Source organism: Takifugu rubripes, chromosome 19 (genome assembly GCF_901000725.2).
Source record: "Takifugu rubripes chromosome 19, fTakRub1.2, whole genome shotgun sequence".
Taxonomy (NCBI): domain Eukaryota; kingdom Metazoa; phylum Chordata; class Actinopteri; order Tetraodontiformes; family Tetraodontidae; genus Takifugu; species Takifugu rubripes.
Genome location: NC_042303.1, coordinates 8,739,803 through 8,761,019, shown reverse-complemented (window position 1 = coordinate 8,761,019; position 21,217 = coordinate 8,739,803). Strand labels below are relative to the sequence as shown.

General features: G+C 43.9%; 3 protein-coding genes and 1 long non-coding RNA gene across 13 annotated transcripts; 1 reads left to right on the top strand and 3 right to left on the bottom strand.

Annotated features, from left to right (window-relative positions):
• The first annotated feature begins 644 nt into the window (after positions 1-644).
• h1m (linker histone H1M) lies at positions 645-11,804 on the top strand. Of its 2 annotated transcripts, none has more exons than XM_029826551.1 (5): positions 645-805; positions 886-1,142; positions 11,167-11,269; positions 11,332-11,378; positions 11,500-11,804. In XM_029826551.1, exons 1-5 carry the CDS (start codon positions 718-720, stop codon positions 11,743-11,745), a joined length of 741 nt encoding a protein of 246 aa, XP_029682411.1. In that variant the 5' UTR covers positions 645-717; the 3' UTR covers positions 11,746-11,804. The 2 variants fall into 2 exon arrangements, with proteins under 2 accessions (XP_029682411.1, XP_003973280.1); XM_003973231.3 differs by lacking the exons at positions 645-805; positions 886-1,142 and adding exons at positions 10,597-10,756; positions 10,837-11,093.
• LOC115246847 (uncharacterized) lies at positions 2,290-3,264 on the bottom strand. Its single transcript, XR_003885943.1, has 3 exons — positions 2,677-3,264; positions 2,478-2,515; positions 2,290-2,400 (listed from the first exon to the last, which is right to left on the bottom strand). It is a non-coding gene; the product is annotated as an uncharacterized lncRNA (long non-coding RNA).
• On the bottom strand, positions 6,494-9,699 carry LOC105417824 (uncharacterized). Of its 3 annotated transcripts, none has more exons than XM_011613856.2 (7): positions 9,631-9,699; positions 9,518-9,541; positions 9,111-9,407; positions 8,199-8,297; positions 7,655-7,750; positions 7,456-7,493; positions 6,494-7,378 (listed from the first exon to the last, which is right to left on the bottom strand). In XM_011613856.2, the coding sequence occupies exons 1-7, from the start codon at positions 9,662-9,664 to the stop codon at positions 7,289-7,291; spliced, it is 678 nt and encodes a 225-aa protein (XP_011612158.2). In that variant the 5' UTR covers positions 9,665-9,699; the 3' UTR covers positions 6,494-7,288. The 3 variants fall into 3 exon arrangements, with proteins under 3 accessions (XP_011612158.2, XP_029682417.1, XP_029682416.1); XM_029826557.1 differs by having other exon boundaries at positions 7,655-7,744; XM_029826556.1 differs by having other exon boundaries at positions 8,199-8,294.
• A 759-nt stretch (positions 11,805-12,563) lies between the features above and the next one.
• Positions 12,564-20,993, bottom strand: tmcc1b (transmembrane and coiled-coil domain family 1b). Of its 7 annotated transcripts, none has more exons than XM_011613852.2 (8): positions 20,915-20,993; positions 18,605-18,821; positions 17,788-17,828; positions 16,470-17,243; positions 14,925-15,344; positions 14,323-14,807; positions 14,102-14,237; positions 12,564-13,811 (listed from the first exon to the last, which is right to left on the bottom strand). In XM_011613852.2, the coding sequence occupies exons 4-8, from the start codon at positions 17,070-17,072 to the stop codon at positions 13,497-13,499; spliced, it is 1,959 nt and encodes a 652-aa protein (XP_011612154.1). In that variant the 5' UTR covers positions 17,073-17,243; positions 17,788-17,828; positions 18,605-18,821; positions 20,915-20,993; the 3' UTR covers positions 12,564-13,496. The 7 variants fall into 7 exon arrangements, with proteins under 7 accessions (XP_011612154.1, XP_029682392.1, XP_029682390.1 ...); XM_029826532.1 differs by having other exon boundaries at positions 16,470-16,846; XM_029826530.1 differs by having other exon boundaries at positions 18,692-18,821.
• Positions 20,994-21,217: the final 224 nt, after the last annotated feature.

The following is a 21,217-nucleotide window of genomic DNA, read 5'->3' as shown; positions in this document are numbered from 1 at the left end:
TGTGCAGCTCTCTTTATTTTACTTTATTTTAAACATATTGAAATTTTTAAGTGATATGGTAGACAAGCACTGTAAAAAAAAAAATCTTTCTTATTAACAACACATACATTTTGCTATAAAGTTCAGTTCAATGCATAGAGGATAACTGGGGGTTATTTCAGTCACAGTCGTACTTCCTGTAACTGATCACCGAGTCTTTCAGGTCAGAACGACCTATAGGTTCTCATCCGCCTGTTTCAGGAAGAAGTAACGAAAGCATGTGTGAAAGTTTGACAAACACCAGCTTCAATATTCAAACCAGGTGACCAACGTGTGAAGGGCTGAAATCAAACAAGCTTCTTCACTTTGGTGGAACAATTTCTGAACAAAACCTCAAATGATCATGCTCGTTGGCTCAGTGTAATGATAAGAAGATTTTTTTTAAGCCTCAAATGTCATGAAAACTCAATCATATAAAATATGCATGCTCGAGATGCTTTCCCACAGCTCTCTTGTTCACCTGCATCTTTTGCATGCTGCCAAAACATGATTGCGCTGCAGCAACAGCGCTGGAAACCTGTGCAGCTAAACAAAACAGATGCATCGCGAAGGATAAATCCCAATAGGATGCACCTGTCCTGATCACCTGCGCTCATCTCGAGCCGGAAGCCACCGCATAAAGACGGGCGCGCCGGACGTGGCGGCCTCATCGCTTCTCCCGGTATCTGAGCCGTAACGATGCCGCCTAAAAAGCCCGCAGCCGACGCTGCTGCTGCCCCCCCGCAGTCCTCCTCCGACGCTCCGGCAAAAGAGAAAAAGAAATCAGGTTGGCGAATGGACGAAGCGTTTAACCTGCAATGATCTATAATGGGCCAATTGTTAGTGTGCGTTTTATTGTGTGTTTAGGCGCTCTGACCGTGCGAAAGAGCGCGGCTCATCCGTCCACAGCGATCATGGTGAAAGAAGCCCTGAAAGCGTTGGACTCCCGCAAAGGAGTTTCTTCCCAGGCCATGCAGAACTACATCAAGCAAAAATACCCCTCGGTCGACGTGGTGAGGTTGAAACACTTGGTTCGCAGAGCTCTGAAAAAAGGAATCGAGTCTGGCGCTTTGGTGCGCCCTGCCAACTCAAACGTCTCCACGGGCGCAACTGGGAAGTTCAGGGTAACATGTCAGAACTGGAGAGTTTCGGAGGTCATGGTGATGTTAGACTGAAATGGTGAGACATGTCCGTCCGTTTGTCCGTCCATCCATCTTCTTTTATTACTGACAGAAATATTGTGCGTTCTCCAGGAAAATGCGATGGAGTGTGGCTCAGCGACGCGCCTCTCCACTGCTTTAACAACAGCTCTGCTTCCTCTGATCGCTGCCGGCATCAGCAGGTGACCTCTAACACCAAAGTGGACGTCAGTACGGACTCAATCAAGACAAAGATGCTCCTTAACCCATAGAGAACATGGCCAATCAGAAATTAAAGTACTCACACCTTTTATTCAGAAAAATAATATCTGTAGTACTGAAATTTACTTCCATTTTTGCAGAAAACATGAACCATGTGACGATTAAATCCTTGCGGCACTGATGGACTGATGTGTCCTGAATGTGCTAAAGCTAAGATTGAAGTGTAGAGTAAAAGAATGTATGCAGCCTGAGTACAGGTCAGTTCTTAGAGATGAGGGGTCCTTTGTCCAAAGGATGACAACTGGGATACAGTACAGTTTTGTGTGTTTGCTATTAGGGGAAACAATAAAAATGCATTTGTGGAATGTAAACTACAAAGTTGTCACAAGTGAAAGCGATGCACAATGCTCTGTATTTATGATGCAGTTAGTAAAACATGAGTGCTCTCACGTAGCTTTCAGGTTTCCAGCTGTTTCTGGAGCATTCTCACGGTAAGGCTCATAACACATATCTGACTGGCCACAGACAGCCTGACCCCAGTATCTCCTTTATTTAAAGCTGAAGACCTCAAACAGTATACTGCAAATGTGCATGATAAACACAACTGAATTTACGTCAGTCATAATTTGTCCAGTATTCTATTCTTAACCACATGTTTAAAACCGCTAATGAAATGAAATAATAAAAAATATTTTATTTCCTTCATCTGTCCTTGATATTTTCTCATGTATGTGTTTAAATTTGTTTATGTGCTACACAGTGAGGACCACAATAAGGATTTCATCTCCACATTGAGGACATTTGTGGAAGTGACTTTAGTTAAGACCAGGGTAACAATGTTGGAATATCTAACAACAATAAAAATTATTCATGTCAAATTTGATATATATAGATGTATATCAGTTATCTAATAGGTTTTATGTCATCTGACTTAATGACGTTCCACTTTCCTGTAAACTATGTCCGTCTTGACTGGTGGAGTCAAATCAGCAGTCACGGTGCAGTACATGTGGTATTCACCCTTTAAAAAGAAGAAGAGGAAGCTTTTAATAATCAAACACAGATAAAGCTGTGTCATCAAACGGGTGTCATATTTACCTCGGTTTCATCTTTTTGCCATTTTATTCTCTCAGAATCTGAGGAACAGTGAAGCAAATATTTAAGTGACCAAACTGTTAAAGTTTAGTTAAGTTTAACATTATGGATGCATAGTTTAGTATTTATCTATGAAAGCTCTTAAACTCCTGGCATTGTTGGGAAAGCTACCATGGATCTATTAACATTTACATGAGTTTACCAGTTCTCCAGAGCATCAGTCCCAGTAAGATCACTCCGACAATCACTCCAAAACAAGCCACAGCTATGATCAGTGTGAATGTCCACATTCCTGTTGCTAGGAGAAACCACACAGCTATGAGTTCTGAGTCTGAATAAACATTAAGGATCTTATTTTTGCTCATCACAACAGTGTTCCATATTGACTCCTGCTTTATGAAATTTAACTAAACATTAACAATGTTTCCTTTTCCCCCTCAAGATTCAAAGTGTTTGTTGCTGTAGCAAACATGTTTCTGTCTACAGTTAAATGTTTCCTTTGCTCATTACCGTAAATATTGACCGTCTGTGCCAACTAAGAATGTGACAGACAGTCAGGGAACCTTAAATGGATGTTTAGGTAGGTGGCCAAAAAAGCGCATTAGAATTTGGGAGTGAAAAAGAGATGTGAAACATCAACTGCATGTACAAATTACTGTAATAGAGGGACACAGTGAACACTTAAGAGAGACTGTTTGACTTCAGTTTTACATCTGATCTGCTTTTTATTTTAACTGCTATCAAAGCAAAGTGACGTTTCCATGTGGGACCAGAGGAAAATTAAAACTAAGACACACAACCCATGTGCAGCTCTCTTTATTTTACTTTATTTTAAAAACACTTAAGATTTCAAGTGATATAGTAGACAAGCACTGTAAAAAATACTATCGTTCTCATTAACAACACATACATTTTGCTGTGTTGATGCACAATCATTCCTCTGGTATTTGTTGTTTTTGCGGGTTTCCGTCAATGTTTTTTCAAGTTCTGTCCGTTCCCTTCGTCCATTCAGCTCAGAGAACTCGAGGTAAAACCTTGATGGTACCTTGCGATACGGAGTATCCCGCCTTCATCTCTGAACGCACCATCAAAGAAACAACAGGCAACATCGACTGTGAGGGCTGCGTCAGGTACTCAGACCTTATTGCTGCGTCTGAAACTGTGAATGTTCATCCTGCTGTCCCGATCCTGGTATTTTAACATCTGCCAATGTTCGGGCTACAGATCTTTTGTCATACAGCAGATTCCCAGCAGCAACCTGTTCATGGTTGTTGTGGACAATAAGTGCGACTGTAGCAGCGTTCCTCCAGTAACAATGGATCCCATTGAGATCATGTATATCCTTTCACTCCGTCTGACTGTTTTTATTTTAGTTTGCACAATCCAAGTCCTGCATGTGATATAAATCTATAAATATGGGTAAAGTTGTTTCAGCCTTGACACCTGTGAACACGAGTCACTTAAATGTGACAGGCTGAAGTTTCAGAAGGACAGGAAGAAGCCTGAGTCATGCCATCCATTCCACCCAGAGGTGAGACGCGTCCGTCCGTCCATCCGTTTGTCCATCCATCCATCTTCTTTTAGTACTGACAGAAATATTGTGCGTTCTCCAGGAAAATGCGATGGAGTGTGGCTCAGCGACGCGCCTCTCCACTGCTTTAACAACAGCTCTGCTTCCTCTGATCGCTGCCGGCATCAGCAGGTCAAATCAAATCAATCTTTATTTATATAGCGTCTTATACAATCAAAATTGTTTCAAGGCACTTTCCAGAATCCCAGGGCCTGACCCCAGACAAGCAACAGTGGCAAGGAAAAACTCCCCTTTAACAGGAAGAAACCTTGAGCAGGACCAGGCTCATGTAGGGGGACCCTCCTGCTGATGGGGGGCTGGGTAGAGGGAGAGGAGAGGAGAGGAGAGGAGAGGAGAGGAGAGGAGAGGAGAGGAGAGGAGAGGAGAGGAGAGGAGAGGAGAGGAGAGGATGACCCAGTGGAGTGACAGAGGCCTGTCAGGTGATCATGTTTCCGGACCCCGGCAGCCTTGGCCTATAACAGCATAACTAAGATGTGACCTAACGATTAGACGACCCCCTAGGTATGATAATTTGTCTGTCTATGATAGTAACTGGAACTACTGAATTAGTAATAATAAGCTTTTTCAAAGAGGTAGGTTTTAAGTCTGATCTTAAAAGTAGCGATGGAGTCAGCCTCCCGTACCTGGACAGGGAGCTGGTTCCAAAGCAGGGGGGCCTGGTAGCTAAATGCTCGGCCCCCCATTCTACTCCTAGAAACTCTGGGAACCACAAGTAGACCAGCATTCTGAGAGCGGAGCGGTCTATTAGGCTGATAAGGTATCACTAGCTCCTCCAGGTAGGATGGAGCTAGGCCTCTGAGGACCTTGTAGGTCAAAAGAAGGGTTTTAAAAATTATTCTAAATTTAACGGGCAGCCAATGAAGCGACGCCATTACAGGAGTAATGTGATCTCTTTTGTCAATACCTGTCAGAACTCTGGCTGCAGCATTTTGGATCAACTGGAGGCTTCTTAAAGAGTTGTTTGGACACCCTGATAATAAAGAATTACAATAGTCCAGCCTGGAAGTAACAAATGCATGGACTAACTTTTCAGCATCATGCCGCGTCAGCAGCTTCCTGATCTTTGAGATGTTCCTCAAGTGAAAAAAGGCACTTCTAGAGACTAATTTAATGTGTGAATTGAAGGAGAGATTTTGATCAAAAGTTACTCCTAGATTCCTCACAGAGAGACTAGATGTTAATGAGATACCATCTAGAGTGACCATGTGATCTAATCTGTCCCTGAGAGGTTCAGGACCAAACACCATGACCTCAGTTTTTCCTGAGTTAAGGAGGAGGAAATTTGAAGACATCCAGGACTTTATGTCTTTAAGACAGGTCTGGAGCTTCACTAACTTCTCTGTCTCCTCTGGTTTCATGGTTAGGGGGCTCTGTGCTTTGGTGTGGAGCCTCCGGTCTGTCCGGGTCGGGCTGGTCTTTGTGGTGGTACCGCCTGTGGTCACGGACCGTGACCTCCCTCGGCCTGGTGGGCCTCCAAAGGTGGCGTCTCCTTCGCCTCAGGTCTCGGTGCCCAGCCATGTCTCAACTTGTCTAAGCTTGTTTGTGTGTGTGTGGATGTGTGTGTAAGTGTGTTGTATGCATGTGTGTGTGTGTGTCCTTTTCTTGATTCTCTTGTTCTCTTTGCTGTTTTTATCCTTTGTGAGGCACTTTGTGCTACCTAGCGTATGAAAAGTGCCATATAAATAAAGATTGATATTGATAAATAAAGCTGAGTGTCATCAGCATAACAATGAAAATTTATCCCATGCTGCCGAATAATGTTCCCTAAGGGAAGCATGTACAATGTGAAGAGGATTGGTCCAAGTACAGAACCTTGAGGAACTCCATGGCTAACCCTACTGTATGAGGAGGGAACACCATGGACATGAGCAAACTGGTATCTATCAGATAAGTATGATCTAGGATGCTGTGATCAACTGTATCAAAAGCAGCACTGAGGTCCAGCAGAACCAGCATAGAGACCAGTCCATGATCGGAAGCTATGAGAAGATCATTAGTGACTTTAAGAAGTGCTGTTTCTGTGCTGTGGTGATCTCTAAAGCCTGACTGAAACATCTCAAACAGGCTGTTTCTCTGCAGGTGCTCCAGTAACTGAGTCACCACCACCTTCTCTAGAACTTTAGCGATAAAAGGAAGGTTGGATATTGGCCTATAATTTGCTAAGACATCAGGATCAGGATGTGTTGGGATGGGATCTAAAGGACACGTGGGATCTAAAGGACACGTGGTGGTCTTGGATTTATGAATTAGCGATGACGCCTCAGAAAAATATATAGGGCTGAAGGAGATTAAGGGCTCGTTGGAGACCCTGTATGTTCCCACAGTGACCTCTAACACCAAAGTGGACGTCAGTACGGACTCAATCAAGACAAAGATGCTCCTTAACCCATAGAGAACATGGCCAATCAGAAATTAAAGTACTCACACCTTTGCAGCTGGCTGTGCTTTATTGAGGAAAAATAATATCTGTAGTACTGAAATTTACTTCCATTTTTGCAGAAAACATGAACCATGTGATGATAAAATCCTTGCGGCAGGTCAGGTACAGGTCAGTTCTTAGAGATGAGGGGTCCTTTGTCCAAAGGATGACAACTGGGATACAGTACAGTTTTGTGTGTTTGCTATTAGGGGAAACAATAAAAATGCATTTGTGGAATGTAAACTACAAAGTTGTCACAAGTGAAAGCGATGCACAATGCTCTGTATTTATGATGCAGTTAGTAAAACACGAGTGCTCTCACGTAGCTTTCAGGTTTCCAGCTGTTTCTGGAGCATTCTCATGGTAAGGCTCATAACACATATCTGACTGGCCACAGACAGCCTGACCTCAGTTTCTCCTTTATTTAAAGCTGAAGACCTCAAACAGTATACTGCAAATGTGCATGATAATCACAACTGAATTTACGTCAGTCATAATTTGTCCAGCATTCTATTCTTAACCACATGTTTAAAACCGCTAATGAAATGAAATAATAAAAGAATATTTTATTTCCGTCATCTGTCCTTGATATTTTCTCATGTATGTGTATAAATTTGTTTATGTGCTACACAGTGAGGACCACAATAAGGATTTCATCTCCACATTGAGGACATTTGTGGAAGTGACTTTAGTTAAGACCAGGGTAATGATGTTGGAATATCTAACAACAATAAAAATTATTCATGTCAAATTTGATATATATAGATGTATATCCGTTATCTAATAGGTTTTATATCATCTGACTTAATGACGTTCCACTTTCCTGTAAACTATGTGCGTCTTGACTGGTGGAGTCAAATCAGCAGTCACGGTGCAGTACATGTGGTATTCACCCTTTAAAAAGAAGAAGAGGAAGCTTTTAATAATCAAACACAGATAAAGCTGTGTCATCAAACGGGTGTCATATTTACCTCAGTTTCATATTTTTGCCATTTTATTCTCTCAGAATCTGAGGAACAGTGAAGCAAATATTTAAGTGACCAAACTGTTAAAGTTTAGTTAAGTTTAACATTATGGATGCATCGTTTAGTATTTATCTATGAAAGCTCTTAAACTCCTGGCATTGTTGGGAAAGCTACCATGGATCTATTAACATTTACATGAGTTTACCAGTTCTCCAGAGCATCAGTCCCAGTAAGATCACTCCGACAATCACTCCAAAACAAGCCACAGCTATGATCAGTGTGAATATCCACATTCCTGTTGCTAGGAGAAACCACACAGCTATGAGTTCTGAGTCTAAATAAACATTAAGGATCTTATTTTTGCTCATCACAACAGTGTTCCATATTGACTCCTGCTTTATGAAGTTTAACTAAACATTAACAAGGTTTCCTTTTCCCCCTCAAGATTCAAAGTGTTTGTTGCTGTAGCAAACATGTTTCTGTCTACAGTTAAATGTTTCCTTTGCTCATTACCGTAAATATTGACCGTCTGTGCCAACTAAGAATGTGACAGACTGTCAGGGAACCTTAAATGGATGTTTAGGTAGGTGGCCAAAAAGCGAATTAGAATTTGGGAGTGAAAAAGAGACGTGAAACATCAACTGCATGTACAAATTAAAAGTGTCGCAGTCAGTAAACAATGGCACGTGCATGTACAAATACAGCATAAGAACGGTGCTTTTGTTCATGTGTTGATTTTGTCTTCCTACCTTTGTCTTTATTCTTCTCATCACTCCCACCTGATGCTGCTCCACCAGGATTTAAGGTGGAAGTGAAAACACCATCATTGTTGGTGAGAGTCCAGCCTGCTGAATGACAAGGACAAGGTGGGGGGGGTGAAAGCTGAGGGTGTTGATTTACTCCTCATCACATCTGTAATAACAGTAAATAGATGTTATTCTCTTATTGTGATACTGACACAACTACTGATGTGTGTTTTTCTCCTGACGTTCTAAAGTAATATAACCAAAACAATCATTGATCAGGCAAATAAGACAGAAATGGTTAAAAGAGATCAAAGAACAGCAACAAATTGAGGAAGTGGCTGATAATGAGAAAACATACCTGTGGCTGGAAAAGGCCGGACTGATAGACAGCACAGAGGCACTAATCATGGCCCCACAAGAACAGGCCCTGAGCACCAGAGCAATAGAGGCCAAGACCCTGTGGGACTTCCAGATCAAGACTGACAAGATGGTGGTGGCCAACCAGCCTGACATAGTGGTGGTGGGTAAACACCAGGAGACAGTGGTGGTGATAGATGTAGCAATCCCAAGTGATAGCAACATCAGGAAGAAGGAACACGAGAAGCTGGAGAAGTACCAAGGGCTGAAGGAGGAGATGGAGAGAATGTGGGGCATGAAGGCAACAGTGGTCTCAGTAGTGATTGGGACACTAGGGGCAGTAACACCCAAGCTGAGTAGATGCTCCAACAGATACCAGGAGCCACATCAGAGATCTCTGTCCAGAAGAGCACAGTTCTAGGAACAGCTAAGATCCTGTGCAGAACCCTCAGACTCCCGTAGAAGACCAATGTCTGAAGGAGGCACCACCCAGGAGGGCGAGGAAGAGATTTAAAAAAATATATATGTCCATATTTAAGGCTAAACCCAGTGACTTACTCTGTATGGTGATGAAGGAGGTGCCGCTGTGTGGAGATGGAGATATTATGTCTCCATACTTGACGGTATAGTAGCATCGTACCTGCACCACAGCAGGCGCGCTCTGCTTTGAGTGAATTAGCAGCTCAGTTGCTGTCAGAGTTTTCATACATGAGAATGAAACGCTGTTTTTTGTCTCCACACTGTAGACAAAACACTGATGCACAGTCTGGCCTGATGGAGTCCGACAGTGCAGTGTGACAGAATCTGTCTCTGTGATCAGATGTTCAGTTATCACCAGCTCAGGAGGAAGAAGAGCTGAAAATATGGATAAATACAGATAGAGAGCAACACTGACTTAAACATGTAAGCAACAGATGATTCCAAACATTTCTACAGTAATAAAATGCATGAACGTTCAGACCGACCTAGTGTAGGACTGTAGAGGAGATCTGTTGAGAATATTTGTTCCATTAAAAAAATGGACAAAAAGCTGTAAATAAAAAGCCATCATGGTAAAATCAAATTTAGTTTAACTTACAGAGGAGGACGGCAGACAGCGAGCGTCCAGCCATGACTGAGACTGTTCAAAATCGTCCAGGACTCTGATCGACTGATCAGAGCATGAAACTGTGATCTTGTAGGTGTTTAGCGGAAAAAACCACAACCGGAACTACAGGCTCTTAATAGAGGGACACAGTGAACAATCAAGAGAGACTGTTTGACTTCAGTTTTACATCTGATCTGCTTTTTATTTGAACTGCTATCAAAGCAAAGTGATGTTTCCATGTGGGACCAGAGGAAAATTAAAACTAAGACACACAACCCATGTGCAGCTCTCTTTATTTTACTTTATTTTAAAAACACTTAAGATTTCAAGTGATATAGTAGACAAGCACTGTAAAAAAAATAATCTTTCTTATTAACAACACATACATTTTGCTATAAAGTTCAGTTCAATGCATAGAGGATAAGTGGGGGTTATTTCAGTCACAGTCGTACTTCCTGTAACTGATCACCGAGTCTTTCCGGTCAGACCGACCTATAAGTTCTCATCCGCCTGTTTCAGGAAGGAGTACCAGTAACGAAAGCATGTGTGAACGTTTGACAAACACCAGCTTCAATATTCAAACCAGGTGACCAACGTGTGTCAGTCTGATGCTGAGCACAACATGAAGGGCTGAAATCAAACAAGCTTCTTCACTTTGGTGGAACAATTTCTGAACAAAACCTCAAATGATCATGCTCGTTGGCTCACTGTAATGATAAGAAGATTTTTTTTTAAAGCCTCAAATGTCATGAAAACTCAATCATATAAAATATGCATGCTCGAGATGCTTTCCCACAGCTCTCTTGTTCACGTGCATCTTTTGCATGCTGCCAAAACATGATTGCGCTGCAGCAACAGCGCTGGAAACCTGTGCAGCTAAACAAAACAAATGCATCGCGAAGGATAAATCCCAATAGGATGCACCTGTCCTGATCACCTGCGCTCATCTCGAGCCGGAAGCCACCGCATAAAGACGGGCGCGCCGGACGTGGCGGCCTCATCGCTTCTCCCGGTATCTGAGCTGTAACGATGCCGCCTAAAAAGCCCGCAGCCGACGCTGCTGCTGCCCCCCCGCAGTCCTCCTCCGACGCTCCGGCAAAAGAGAAAAAGAAATCAGGTTGGCGAATGGACGAAGCGTTTAACCTGCAATGATCTATAATGGGCCAATTGTTAGTGTGCGTTTTATTGTGTGTTTAGGCGCTCTGACCGTGCGAAAGAGCGCGGCTCATCCGTCCACAGCGATCATGGTGAAAGAAGCCCTGAAAGCGTTGGACTCCCGCAAAGGAGTTTCTTCCCAGGCCATGCAGAACTACATCAAGCAAAAATACCCCTCGGTCGACGTGGTGAGGTTGAAACACTTGGTTCGCAGAGCTCTGAAAAAAGGAATCGAGTCTGGCGCTTTGGTGCGCCCTGCCAACTCAAACGTCTCCACGGGCGCAACGGGGAAGTTCAGGGTAACATGTCAGAACTGCAGAGTTTCGGAGGTCATGGTGATGTTAGACTGGAGCTTCTGCTTTTGTTCTACAGCTAGCACCGAAGGACAAGGAGCCAAAGTCAAAAAGTGAGAATGCTGATCCTAATGTACCGAAAGAAGCCAAAGAAAAGGCTGCTAAGAAGCCCCCCAAAGCAGGTTTGTTAATGTGGGGAAAAATCACTAGGCTGCAAACAGTCTTTCAGTACGCTGTGTCATAGGTGCTGAGAAGAACGAGGCCGCCAAAGAAGGGGGCAAACCTGAGGAGGTGAGGGCCTTGTGAACAAATAAGTTATCTTGCTCTGAATAAAACTGGGAAAGGTTTTGTGGGGTGGACTTCTGTCCTTAAACTATCCTGTACTGCAACACTCGTGTATCACATTTTTCAGGATTCGAAGCCTCCCAAAAGACCTAAAAAAGACCAAACTGGCACTTCCAAGGTTGCACCGGCGAAGAAACCAAAAGCCAAGAAAATGGCAGAGAATGGAAACGACAAGGACACTTCAGCTTCTGCGACGACGACGACAAAGGAGCCCAAGGCAGGAAAGGCAACTCGGCAGAAGATGGCTAAAAAGGAAAGCGACGCCCCTGCAGCCAAAACTACAAGAAAACGAGGGAAGAAGGCTGCAGAGTGAATTTAGAACTTTATTTTTATACTGATTTGTCTTTGAATAAATGTGTTATTTTAAGTGCTTGTTTGTTTTAAATCTGTCAGGGTTGGAGCTGTTTAGAAGCACTTGTGTGATTGGGTTGGATTCAAGGTTAAGTTTGTTCCCTCAAGATTGCCTCCAAAGCCTGAACCCAAACGAGCAACAGTAGCAGCGGAATAGTCTTCTTTAATAGGATGGAGTCTTGAGTTGGAACCAGCATGGAGGATATGTGCAAATGGAGTAGGACAAACCAAAAGACTTGGTCATAGCTTAAACTTTAACTTGGAACTTTTAATTTAAAATGCTTCTTGTAACTGAAAATCCAGGACCTAGTATAAAGATGGCTGTTAAAGTATTCTAATGTTGGAAAAATGAGTGAACCTGGTAAAACATTTGCAATCTTGTCCTCTAAAGGAGTCAAATATCTCTATTGGAAACTTGGTTTGGCTTTAAATGTTTAAAAGCCACCTGATCTCTCGCAGCATGTGCTGACTCACTATGTTTTGATAGATTTCTGTACTATGAGCCTCAAGGTTCCTCAAACACATCAGGATAAGGTAAATGTCCTACTGGAATTGTTCTGCAGTCATGACTTGATCTGCAAGTAGATCTGAATTCTTGATCATTTTGAAGACTGGATCTACTACAGATGTAATGCATTCAGTATATTTTCTCCAGCACAGTAATGGAATGGGCGCAGGTGTAAATGTTAGCCTGTTGTCAGAACCATTGCTTCAGGTATTTAACTGCTTCAACACTCAGCTGTCACCCTGTGAAAAATTAACCCAAAGGACCACCTCAACTCTCATCTTTAAAACAGTAATTTATTTGTTTTTAAAAAATAAAAAAACCCAAAAATTACCATTTTTTTACTAATAGAAACAGTACGGAAGCACTGAGTCTGTGAGCATTTTGATCGCTCTTCAAGTATATTTGAGTTCAGAGATTCTTCTTCTGTCATGAACAGCCACCAGGATAGTATCCAGTAATTAAGGGAAGCTCCAAACTCCAAAGTTTAAGTTCATTACATCCTGTTTGTGGCAGAACCAGTGTTGTTGAATTTACATCTCCAGAACAAACTGGCCAAGAATCCAGGATTGTTAGATCCAGCGATGAGTCTGTTTCCAGGTCGATGTAGATGATGTGCAAGCGCGGCAGGTTCCAGAGCGCCGTGAGCAGGAACAGTTGATCACACAAGCTGAAATTCAAGAAGAGCAAAAGAAAGAGCAGACTAAAACCAGACAACAAAGGAGAAACCGTACAATCAAAATCATCAAAACACTCGTCAGACCACGACAATTAAAAGAAATAAAAGCCACCGTTGTGTTAAAAACAGCCATGTCTTTCTAACAATACCACTTGAAACAGCTCCAAAGTAAGAAAAATCTCAATTACAGTATTTTCTGAGGAACCAATGTAAGGTTTTCCACATGTAAACAAATTCACTTTTAAAGAGAGAAAAATGTGCAGTTCTCTCTGCTCCTTCAACTGTGACCGTTTCATTGTTTTACAGCATGTGCCTGTGCCACCGAAGCACAAAGGATAAATTGATACCAAGCCACTGCCTTCACCCGCTCCTCGCTCGTTTACTCATAAAAGACATTTTACAAAGTGATAAAGTGACGATCCTCTGTTGCGAACTCCCCCAGAGTCTTCAAAAGCCGCAAAAGAGGAAGGAAAAGGTAGGAATATTGATATTCAAATAGCTCTGGTTCTTCATTTTCTAGATCAGCCGGTCATCTGGGGTGCAGGAGAAAGTGATGCAAGTAATCTGACATGGCATCCCAGTGCCTCCAGAGGAAGGCGAGGAGGATGACGAGGAGCAGCGTGGAGAGTGTGCGGCTGCGTGTTTTCATCAGGGGGACGACGCAGTTGGCCACTGTAGACACAAACACCAAGAGGACGGCCATGACAGCCAGGAGCACGTTGATCAGTTTTCCGAGGAGAGTCCTGGCGGTGGCGTTCTCCAGACCCTCCAGCTGCACCACCTGCTGTTGCTGCTGCTGCAGCTCCATCTTGGAGATTCTGGTCTGACACGCCTCCAGCGCCTCCTGCAGGTCAAGGACAGAAGTGGATGTGAAATACGCTGAAGACAAAATGAACACGTTAATGCGTTTTAGTGCATCATCCTGATTAATCTGATTAAAATTTTTAACCCAATTGCAGCGAAGAATGACACTGAACATCTGGTAAAGCATTTTGGGCAGTATGGCCAAGTTAAGTTAACATCACACACGCACAAATAGGCAATTTATCTGTTAGTGGCAGCAGAAGCAACCGATAAAGAGAGAAAAAATTCACAGCACTAATTAATACGTCATCTAGTGTCGGGGAAGCGTACCTGAATGTCTCGCGCCCTTTCGTATGACTGGTAAGCGATTTTCTCCTCCATGCTGGCCAGTTCCTGCTTTAAGTTGAGAATTTCATTCTGGTGGAGTTCTGTCAAGTCATTGAGCTGCTCTTCTAAACGTTCGCACCTATAACAGAGAGTGACAGTCTATTACAATCGGAAATTCCCATCAGACACGGACCAGCCAAACTACGGTGTGCAGGCCATCACACCTGTAACGCTCCTCTTGCAGGGCCTCCATGATCATTGTGTAATCTCGCTGATAATGACTTTTTAAGTTTTCAAAGGACTCCTCTAGCCGACCTTGGTTTTCCCGAAGCTCTTGGATCTCGTGCAGTACAGCATCAAATCCTGATGACTGGGCGAGTTCTAGAGTGTTTCCCCTGGAGCTGGGGGGCCCCCCCGGGGCTCCAGTCATGCTGTTGGCACCTGCAGAGCCAGATGTAGCACTGGAGCAGTCGTCCTCGCTGCCGTATTTTGGGCTGGACTGCAAGTGTCCCGCCCCAAGCACCCGCGTCCCCCCAGCACCGATGCCATCATCTCCTTGGGCTTCATCCAAGGAGTCCTTGAATGCTGTGATATTATCGGCACTGCCAAACTTGTTGCGGATGAGGGAGGCGATTTCTCTCGGTTTGGACACGACGGCTCCGGCGGCGGAGTGAGTCGCTTGAGAGAAACTGGAGAGACCCCCCGTCACCTAGAATAAACAAGACAGGGTGAATGCAGCTGTTGGCCAAGCCCGGTGCCAACCATGACAGTTACAGCTCTATTGTTGGCAGCAAAACGAGCCTGTGGGCATCAAGGCGGCACAAACCTTGGCTCCGACATCCTTCAGTCCCTGGTGCATGTCCCGGAAAACGTCTTTGGGTTGGCGAGGAATGCCGTTGTGTTCCACCTCTCGCAGCTTCCGGTGGTAATGTTCCAGCTTCCTCTGCAGCTGCTGAATTGTCTGAGCAGACTTTTGATTCTTCTTCTCAAACACCTGTTTGATGCGTGCGCTCTGCTGCTTATCGGCATTGTTGGCTAGTTTCAGGTACTCTGCCACGTTGTCGTCCCGGGCGGTTTGTTCAATTTTGATTTGTTCTGTGAGTTTTAGGATCTTCTGTTGCAGCTGGGCGATGGCCTGTTTGGTTCGCTGGGGATCTGGGGTGTTGTCCACGACATCATAACAGTCTACGCCGTAGGGGAGGGCGTTGGGCGACACGGCTGGGCCTGATCCATCGTACCGATCCTGCTGTTTTAAAGAAATAAACAGAAGACGACAGATGTGACCGTTTCATTCAAAATATCACGCTAGGCGGTAAAAACAAGATACACCCCCCCTCCCCAGAGCAGCAGACGTACTTTCATATTTACTGTCAACACAAGGCAGCCTATTTTAAGGAAATATAGAAAAAGAAATCTGCCTGATTCTTCTATATCTGGATATTATCCATGAGAAACCAGATTTAACTTTCATCTCTTTCATGTCAGTCCTACAGCTTGGACTAGAGGAGTCTTGGACCCAGCTCATACCGGGGCCATGTCTCTCTACACACTCGGGTCCAACAGTAGTGGCTCCTGAGCTATAAACACATTAGCAGAACTCTGATTTGTTTTGAAACCTGGGTTTTGACTTCAGGTTGGACAGAACATATCCGTTCAGGTCAGGTGAGAACAGGAATGGACAGCACCTCGGAGGACAGGTTTGACTGGAACAAGCTCTGCGGCACTGACTAGAGAAGGTGGCACAAAATGTCTGCTTTGTTTATATCTCTTGATAATGGAAATTAAATTCACTTTGCATAGACAAAAGAGAGACAAACACTCGCAAACAGTCTAATGCTCCATTTAAAAAGGAAAGAACAATCAAGCCAGCAAGCCTCCCTGGCTTGACATACTCTCAAAGACAGCAAATGCTAAATTTAGAAAGGCTTAAAGCTCATAGCGGCCAAACACTCAAAGGCAATCTCTGACCGTCCACCACTGACAGCCCAGCTCCTCATTCACTGGTTCATCCAGGCTCATCTAAAGCATTTACTGTATGTTTTTAGAAATCACTCATTTGACATTCCTCACCGCCAGCAGTGTCTGCACTGAATGTCTTTTTAATAGTAAAGTTTGCGTGCTTTGTAAGCTTAAACGCAATACTTCTATTAACAATTTTAATAAAATAAATCAGACGCTTTTGGGTGGAGTGACTGTGCCAATACGTCCAATCTGCAAGAGCCTTAACAGGGTTTATTTTAGGTAATTAATGGTCCACGTACGCTCTCACCTTTATGGACAGTGTAGTGTTTTCATACAGCGTAAAGAATATCTCAAAACGTGCAGTATTTGTGTTCTCATTTGGACCACCCGATGGGACTGATTCACTCACCTTATCGGGGTCCTCGGCTGAGTGGTAACCACTGGTTAGCAGCATGTCAGCGAGCGCTGGGCTGCTGGGGGTATCGGTAGTCGAGGAGGATCGTGGACGCCCAGATTGCAGCAGGGCCTCATGGGTGCTGCGACGGTGGATCTGAGGGCTACCCTTCTGGGGAGGATCCCCAGGAGCCCCTACCTTGCTGCGCCGACTCTGCAGACTGGTGCCTCGCTTCATCATTGGTGGAGCACCTCGGATCTGCTGCAGGACACGGCTCAAAGTGGCAGGAGGGGCGGAAGCTGAAAGGTTGTCAGAATCCGAAGGGAGCGCCGAGGAGGCAGGAGCATCCCCTACTTCGGACCCAGTGTCAGTGGGTTCGGAGGGAGGGGCGCCTGAACAAGATGAGACAGAGTCATGTGGGGAAACCGAGGAGCGTCGGCGCTGTGGCTGGAAGAAGTGTTTCAGGCCATGACCCAACGCTCCCATGTTCTCCAGGGCATTATGGGTGATTTTGGACAAGCCATGCTCTGTCTCCGACGCCCTCCTGCTGACCTCTGGCTCCGTTCGGCCTCCTGCATCTGGCTCCTCTGGGCTCAGCTCACTACTACCCTGATCCATGAGAGACCTCCAGTTTCACAGTGAGGCTCTACTACGGGGGCCCAGGGGACTACTTAGGCCCCACCGACACCCTCCCACCGAGTAACTGGATGAAAGCCAGGAAGCGGAGGTCGGTGCTCAGTGCCCTTTGTGTGGACATGCATCTGTGGCTTGGCTCAAAGTCATGCTTGTCTACCACAAAAGGAAAATAAAATAAATTATGACATGCAGCAGTGACAGATGAACATAACAAGCAGCAGCAACATAACCTAAGTTGACACAGACGTGAGCACTTTTCACTTTACAGAAGTTACGCTGCTTAAAAAGTAAGTGGAGAAAAGGTGTCACGTCTGATTCAACTCAATAATGAAAAAACTGAAATTCTATAAAACTAAAGCAAATCTAACAACAATTCCTGAAATGTGTGTTTGTTGAGACAATCTGACAACTTTTTTTCCCGACTAAAATGTCTATAAAACTGAAATCACATTTCAGGAAGTGTTGATAATGGTAAATTTAGAATCAAAACTGATGTCGATGGGATACAAAAGAGCGCAAAATTATAAATGCTATATCAAATGGGCGGCACGCGGGATGAAATTTACAACTATAGGTGTTCGCCGAGCTGTGGCAGGTCTCTTTATGAAGTAATGTAAGCTTAATTCTGCATTTCTGCTGGGATCAGTTTGTGATTTAACCTTTGTTACCATTGAGTGAAAATGAACAAAGCGCTTACCATCCGTCCAGCTTCTCTACTGACTCACAGCTCTGACGTGGCTAAATGATGCAAAAAAAAAACATAAAATAAAACAAAATAAACTGCCCCCATCAGCCAAAAGCACATTTAAGTGGCTATTGTGGATGTATATATTATATATATCAGATATGCCACTGCAAAAGATCTGGCCTGAATAAACGAGCTCCCTTCTGCTTTTAGTATTGGGGAGAATTTTTGCATATGATGGAAATTGAATCCTACTATGCATCAACTTTGAATACTGATTTGGTCTTTATTGTTTGATTGTAACAGACGCTATAGAAATAAAGACTGATTGATTGTTAAATTACTCACCACACTGCAACATTCAAAAACAGGTATATTTAGATAATTTGCCCCATAAAAGGACCAAAATTACTGAATTATCAACTAATATTAGAAGTATATCTATATTGGGTTGTTTAAACTGCAAGCTCTTCCATTAGCTAGCTTTAACAGTCACATGGCATCCTTTTAAAGTATTAATCTTGAACTACAAACATTCTTTAAAGTCAACTATATCCTTCATACTCTGACGCGCATCTCCTCCAGGCTAAGGACAAAGGGTTCCTCTGAAATGGGTCACCCAACACTTGCCTGTCATACTGGGTTTGTTTGCACTGTCCCGCGTTTACAGAGTCACGTTAATGTCCAACAATATTTTACCTCTACAGCTCTTATTAACAGGTTTCTGCAAAAATGACTGCAAAAGATTCAGGTTCTGTTTTGATGTGGGAATGTGAGTTTCTTGATCCTTTTCCTAAGCAATTTGAGTCATTTTGCATGAAGAACATACCTGGAAAATCTAGTTTCAGCCATTATTCTGCAGTACTCTCAAAACCTTGGTTGAAAAAATCTCCATACAACGTTCCCAAAAACATACCTTCAGATCTGGTTGTCCACGGGTGATCTGGGGGAATGGTTTAATCCAATCTGATTTTAGGAATTGGAAAAAAGGATTGTAGCTGTCAAACCTCATACAGCCATGTGTGCCTGTTTAGAAAGATCACATGCTGTAACGGAAAACAAAAACAAGAGAAAGACGTCAGGACTGTGTTCTTATAAAAGGAAAGCCAAGACAGGGTTGGTAGGTGGCTTGAACAAGTACACTGTGCAACAGAAAGTCTAAAGATTACAGCTGTGGCATTGTGCTTGCTGAACTATTCTTCCTCCAAATAGCCCAAAATAAACCCTAGCTTGGCTGTAACATAGCAACTCAGCACTCAACACATAGTTTAATCATATCCCATAGCCTGATTTATACATTTCCCTTTTCTGAAATGCACAACGAAGCAACAAGTGTGTGAATGTGTGCTCCTCCGTGTGGTTTAATCACACTGGTGTCAAAATGATTAGCGGGACATGGCTTTTAATTTTACAGTGCATGCCTCAAAGGCCATTCAGCATAATTAAATGCAGGATAATTACAGGGCCAAATAGTCTGTAGGGGACGCGTGGAGGATGCGGTTTCCTCCTTTCGCAGACCAAAACCTCCCAGGCGGGCGAAAACAATACAAGGTGTGACTAATGCAGATGTGCGTGGTGTGATGAGCTCACCCGGAAGCAGCACTTCCGTTTATGACTTCACCACGGAAACGTGCACGCACGCCACTGTGCAGGTGCATTTGGTGGTAATAAACGTCGTGTGGTGGTAATAAAGGGTTATTACCACCACACCGAATCGTTTATAAGGTGACCACACGCACGTCATATAGCATTACATCCAGGCTTGTGGACATGGTGTGCAAATAACCTGAGACCTGCGGGTTAACGTTAGCTGGAGATAAGGGGATAAAATAAGCAGCTTCCAAGCCAAGGGTCGTAGGCCCTCGACCGTAAAACCAGTTGACTGTAAATGGCTGAACGTTTTTCCAAGGTCGCGAGAGCAAGAGTTCTATAGAAAACGGGATAAATAGTCCCCTCATTTACGCGTGCTATTACAAGCTAACGGGCAGAGACGGAGGGTGTTGATTCTATTCAGCGGCGCACACCGGCGAGGCGTTCAGCGGGGCGATAAGCCTAGGCTCGGTGAAAGGTCATGTCTGTGATGGTGCCGAATGTTAACCTGCGGAGGTGAAAAGTTCCGCCAGAGGTGATTATGATCAGAGTAAGAAGAGAACGCAGAGTGTTTCCATTCACGGGTACCCGAGTGCACCTGCAGCCATTAGAACGCAAAGCCGGCGATACCACATTTTGAGTGTTAAGTCTAAAATGTGCATACAGAAAAGTCAGAGATGAGTCAGAATTTACCCCCACCCAGATTTCCAGGGGGAAAAAGCGAATGAGTTTGCTGTAAATCGCAATGCGAAATGTAAATTGTACACTTCGTTGGTAAAACAAGTGAACCTTTGTGGACGTCAAGTATGGTCAGTAATCGCCAAGACCGCGTTATATTACAGTATCTGATTCATTGAATAACAAATCTGCGCAAATAAACGTATTTATAAAGCATTAATCCCATATCAGAGCACCAGAAATCAAATCTGGCAGCTCCTTAAAAAGTTTAAAGACGGTGGGTTTATTTAAACTGCCGTATTTAAATGCATTAACGACGGCTGTATCAAGCAGCCATCCGTCATATTTCTCCTACCGGATTTTAATTACACTTTCGGGTCTTTAATGTCGCCCTAGCCTTAACATTTTTAGCATGTAGCTTCACACTGCTAATATAAACTGGTTCATGAAAGCAGGCGAAAAAACATATTCCATGTAAGTAACAACGCATCCGGTCCCGGATGTGAGCTCTAAAGAGCCGTTTATAACTACCGTCGCTACAGAACCAGAGTAATTTCTCTTTCCATAATTACCTACGTGTAAATATACTTACAGTCGCTCAGCCAGACTAAGCTGGGTGGCAAAACAGGCATTTGCTCGCCTCCTACCCACTCGGCTTGTCAGTTAGCATGCTGGCTAGCCTGTAGCTTAAAAAAAATAGCCTCAGCTACGGTTAGCTTGGGGCAAATCGGGCACCTCCCCGGGCAGCACCGCCATATACCGGTACATCCCGACTGAACTTTCACTTTCATATAGAAAACAGAGGTAAATGGACGCATTCCCTTTGAGGAGCAGCTCGCGAAAAAGGTGTCTTTTATTGGCATCAACTTACATGGGCGCTGAGAGGATTGTGATGGCCATTCATTTCTACCGACGGCGGAACACTCCCACGGTGACGTCAAATAGCGTGTTCGACGTCACAGCAGCTGAGTTTCTAAACATTGAGCGGCACGAGCCCAGATCAGGCGATCGACTGAGAGAAGGATGATCGATTTATGAGTCTAAGTGGTGTCACCATCAGCTGCTGGCTTCAGCCTCCCAGCAAGATTTACAAGTTCTTCCTGGAAATGTTGGATGCAAATTTGAACCATAAACAAGAAGAAGCCAGGGAGACAGCGTTGCTATATTTTGTCTG